The sequence below is a fragment of the Wasmannia auropunctata genome, unplaced genomic scaffold (assembly GCF_000956235.1).
Source record: "Wasmannia auropunctata unplaced genomic scaffold, wasmannia.A_1.0 LD334193.1, whole genome shotgun sequence".
Lineage (NCBI taxonomy): Eukaryota > Metazoa > Arthropoda > Insecta > Hymenoptera > Formicidae > Wasmannia > Wasmannia auropunctata.
This window is the reverse complement of record NW_012028697.1, coordinates 110,923-114,427: the sequence shown is the minus strand read 5'-3', so window position 1 is coordinate 114,427 and position 3,505 is coordinate 110,923. Positions and strand designations below refer to the sequence as shown.

General features: G+C 29.9%; 1 protein-coding gene across 1 annotated transcript in view; it reads right to left on the bottom strand.

The window, feature by feature from the left end:
- Positions 1-2,144: 2,144 nt before the first annotated feature.
- LOC105459423 overlaps positions 2,145-3,505 on the bottom strand; it is a gene marked incomplete at its 3' end in the record, with an annotated part of 7,163 nt that continues 5,802 nt past the window's right edge. Inside the window, exons 6-7 of the mRNA XM_011705424.1 lie at positions 3,276-3,422; positions 2,145-2,360 (exon numbers count right to left, since the gene is read on the bottom strand). Of these exons, the coding sequence (XP_011703726.1) occupies positions 2,145-2,360; positions 3,276-3,422 (363 nt within the window). The remainder of the gene's footprint in view (positions 2,361-3,275; positions 3,423-3,505) is intronic.

The window sequence follows — 3,505 nt, the reverse complement described above, 5'->3', positions numbered from 1 at the left end:
GTGTGCTCTTCCGATGTAGTGTCTAAATTCGTAAATAATTAAACTGAGTTTTTGTATATAATTTTATACTACGGTTTTCTTTTCCTTTCCAAAAACTTTCATAATTTTTCAGGTGCTGTAATTTCATTATTTCTTTCATTTCAGTTGATTTAACTTAATTTCTTTCATTTACATAATACATTTGTTCGTTATACAAAAATTACATGTGTGAAATATATAAACTGATGTGACACAATATTTATTACTTATCATTTTCGTGAAATCGATTCGCTTATTCCTTAATGTATTGACGCTACCATAATCATTTATTTCATCTTTAAGCGTTTGAATTTGCGTAACGTAATGATGACGTAGTGCTCAAATAAAGCTGCAATTCTCATTAATTGTCTAGCTTTACCATGCGCAAGAGTATACTCTTGTATTTCTACCATGGTTTCAATTAAAACAGATTTAGCAACGCGAAATTATGGGGAAACATTTTGTAATACGGAAACGGGAGGGGGGACAGGAGAGAAAAGAGCCTAGAGATATGAAATTGACGTACGAGTATAAAATCCTTCAATTTACGCTGCTCCTTTTTCCTACAGGGTTTACTTTGTATTAAAATTCAATAAATAAAATTAATGCACATAGTGTTTCCGCATGGCAGAGTTACCACACGAATTGATTTCATCTCCAATTTCTGCGTATTTCGTCGTTGGCTTTCAATTTGTTTTTTTCCGCGCGCAGACTCATCCCCTACATCCGCGCCACACCACACACTCTCCGCCGCGGCCGCCGGTAATCTTTTATCGCTCCATAACACGCTCGCGGCTGCATCATTTGCGCATTTCTTTTTTCAATTTGTTTATTTTGTTTCCATGCGACAAAGATTTGCTTGTCTGTGCTAATAAATCACCGATATCCCTCAGTTTGCCAGGACAAAACAAGCCCGGCGGCCGCTATGCGCGGTTTGAAATCTACAGAGTGTCCGACAACCGTTGTACGAAATTTTAACAATGTTAAAATATCTTGGAATTAATTAGAGACAGATATCCCAGGATGAAAATGTCAGTATCGCAAGAATTTCCGAGTTACAAGCCGATAGTATCATGCTTTCGGATAACCGCGCTTACATGCATACCAATTTTCTGTTACACGAAATATTCGTCAAACTTTGCGTCATTTAAGTTTTTTTGTTTTTTATTGGAAGGAAAATAGTGATAAAATGAAGTTATCAATAAATATAAATGAATATAAAAATCGACGCATTCTAAGAAAACAAATCAGATTGCTAACTATTAACGCGTTCTTTATTAAATGAATTAGTTAAACTACATTGTATAACCATTAAATTAGTTCTTGTTCTTTTTTTATTTCATACTTATTATTTGCATATTAAAAAAATTTTTAAATGTCGTTGTTTCTTTTACGTCAATATATTGTTGCGCCCGTGGTATTGCACCCGTGTATCGGCGAGATTCCCGCGTCGACCGGTATCGATCGCGGAAGCAGACAAGAGAGGATCGTCCTCTTAGTTACGGTTGTTATCGGTGATACTTTGACTCATGATGCAAGTAGACATGGTGTGCTCTTGCGCATATTTATTGCTACAGCCAATAAGAGCTTTTATTCATCCATTTTTTGGCGGTAATTCAACTTACTTTAACTACTCAACCTTACTTACTTAATTCAACTTACTTTCACGTATAATAAATATTTGTAATTTTATAATAATTCTTTTTATTTTTACTTTACTATTTCTATTATTAAATAATATACTAAAAAAATGCGAGTTAGGCAAATTAATATTAATTTTCAAATTAAAATATGTTTATTAATAAAATTAACAATAAATGTACAGATACATTATTTTTTATTTGTTAATTTAAATATTTTTTTTTGTTGTTTACTTTTTTTATTTGAATCTTTAACATTTTTATTATATTCTTTAAGACTAATATATGTTCTCGTTCTTACAAGACATGCTACCACTTCTCTTGAAATCTTCTTTTGGAGAAAATGGTCCATTTTTTTTATTGTCAAATCAGTAATTGTAGTAAAAATAAATGGTTCTTTTCTCAATCCAGAGGGCCCATGATATTCTTCAAAATTAACGTTCATTAGTTCCGTAACTTTAATTAAATCATCGGAAGGGTACATACATCCTCCTCTAGAAACGGCGTGGATCCAACTGTATTTGGGGTCGGTTACGAACTGAGTACGCTGCCCTAAATCATACTTGTGTTTGAATCGATGAGCAACGTATCCAGCGATGTAAACCATTCCTTCTTTTTCAATTACATCTATTGCTTCCGTAAATTGTTCGACTTCTTCGAGAAGGTTTATTTCATCACTTGTTGGTTTGTAAAAAGAAATATCTGAGGATAAGGATGAGGATCATATAAGGATAAGGATAATTACTATAATTAATTAGGTTGGGAAATAACGCGTTACTTTATTAGAATGCACTCTTAATAATGACATTAATGTTTAAAAACAATAAATTTAATCTAACTTTTTATAAAAATAAAAGTAATATAAAGGAAATTTGCTCTGTATACAGATTAGTTTAAAGAGTTTCAAGTTTTAATATTTATTACATTTAATATATAATTATAAATAAGATAATCATTATTTAATATATAATTATCAATATTATGAGTAACGGAAACGACTTTTTTAAGATAGGATCCCCTGAGGATAATTCATATTAAATTAAGATAAGGAATACTTAGAATGCTCTTAATAATGACATTAATGTTTAAAAATAATAAATTTAATCTTAAAAGGATAAAGATGAGGATAATTCATTATACTTTAAACTTACTACTTCTTTCATTTTGTTCGTACTCATTTTGTTCATTTAATTCGTGTGAGTACTCACTGTGTGAGTATAAATCATTTTCATTGACTTGAAAAAGGTTGACTTCTTCGTTTATTTCGTCACTTGTTGATTTATAAAAAGAAATATCTGACGAAAAATATTAAATAAGGATGAGGATAAGGATAAGGATAATTATTATAATTAATGTTGGAAAATAATGCATTACTTTATTAGAATGTACTCTTAATAATGACATTAATATTTAAAAACAATAAATTTAATCTAACTTTCTATAAAAATAAAAGTAATATAAACTTGTTTTATATACAGATTTAATTTAAAAAGTTTTAAGTTTTAATATTAATTTATTACATTTAATAATTATTTTGTTTATTTATTTTGTTATTATTATTGTTATTTTTTGTTTTATTACTTGTTATTTTATTATTTCGTTCATTGTTATACTCACTGTGTTCATTTTCAATGACTTGAAAGAGATCATTGAATTCTATATCATTTTCCAACGTGGCATTGCTTTCAGGTGTAAGTTCATCAAGAATGTCACAATTGGTTAAGCACAATTCGGTAGAGTCATGATTTTCAGTGTTAGCACCTTCTGTAAACACGTCAGTGCTATTTTTTCCCAATATGTACAAACGTAGTCGGTTTCGGAATTCTAATGGCGTCGGATGGTCATAT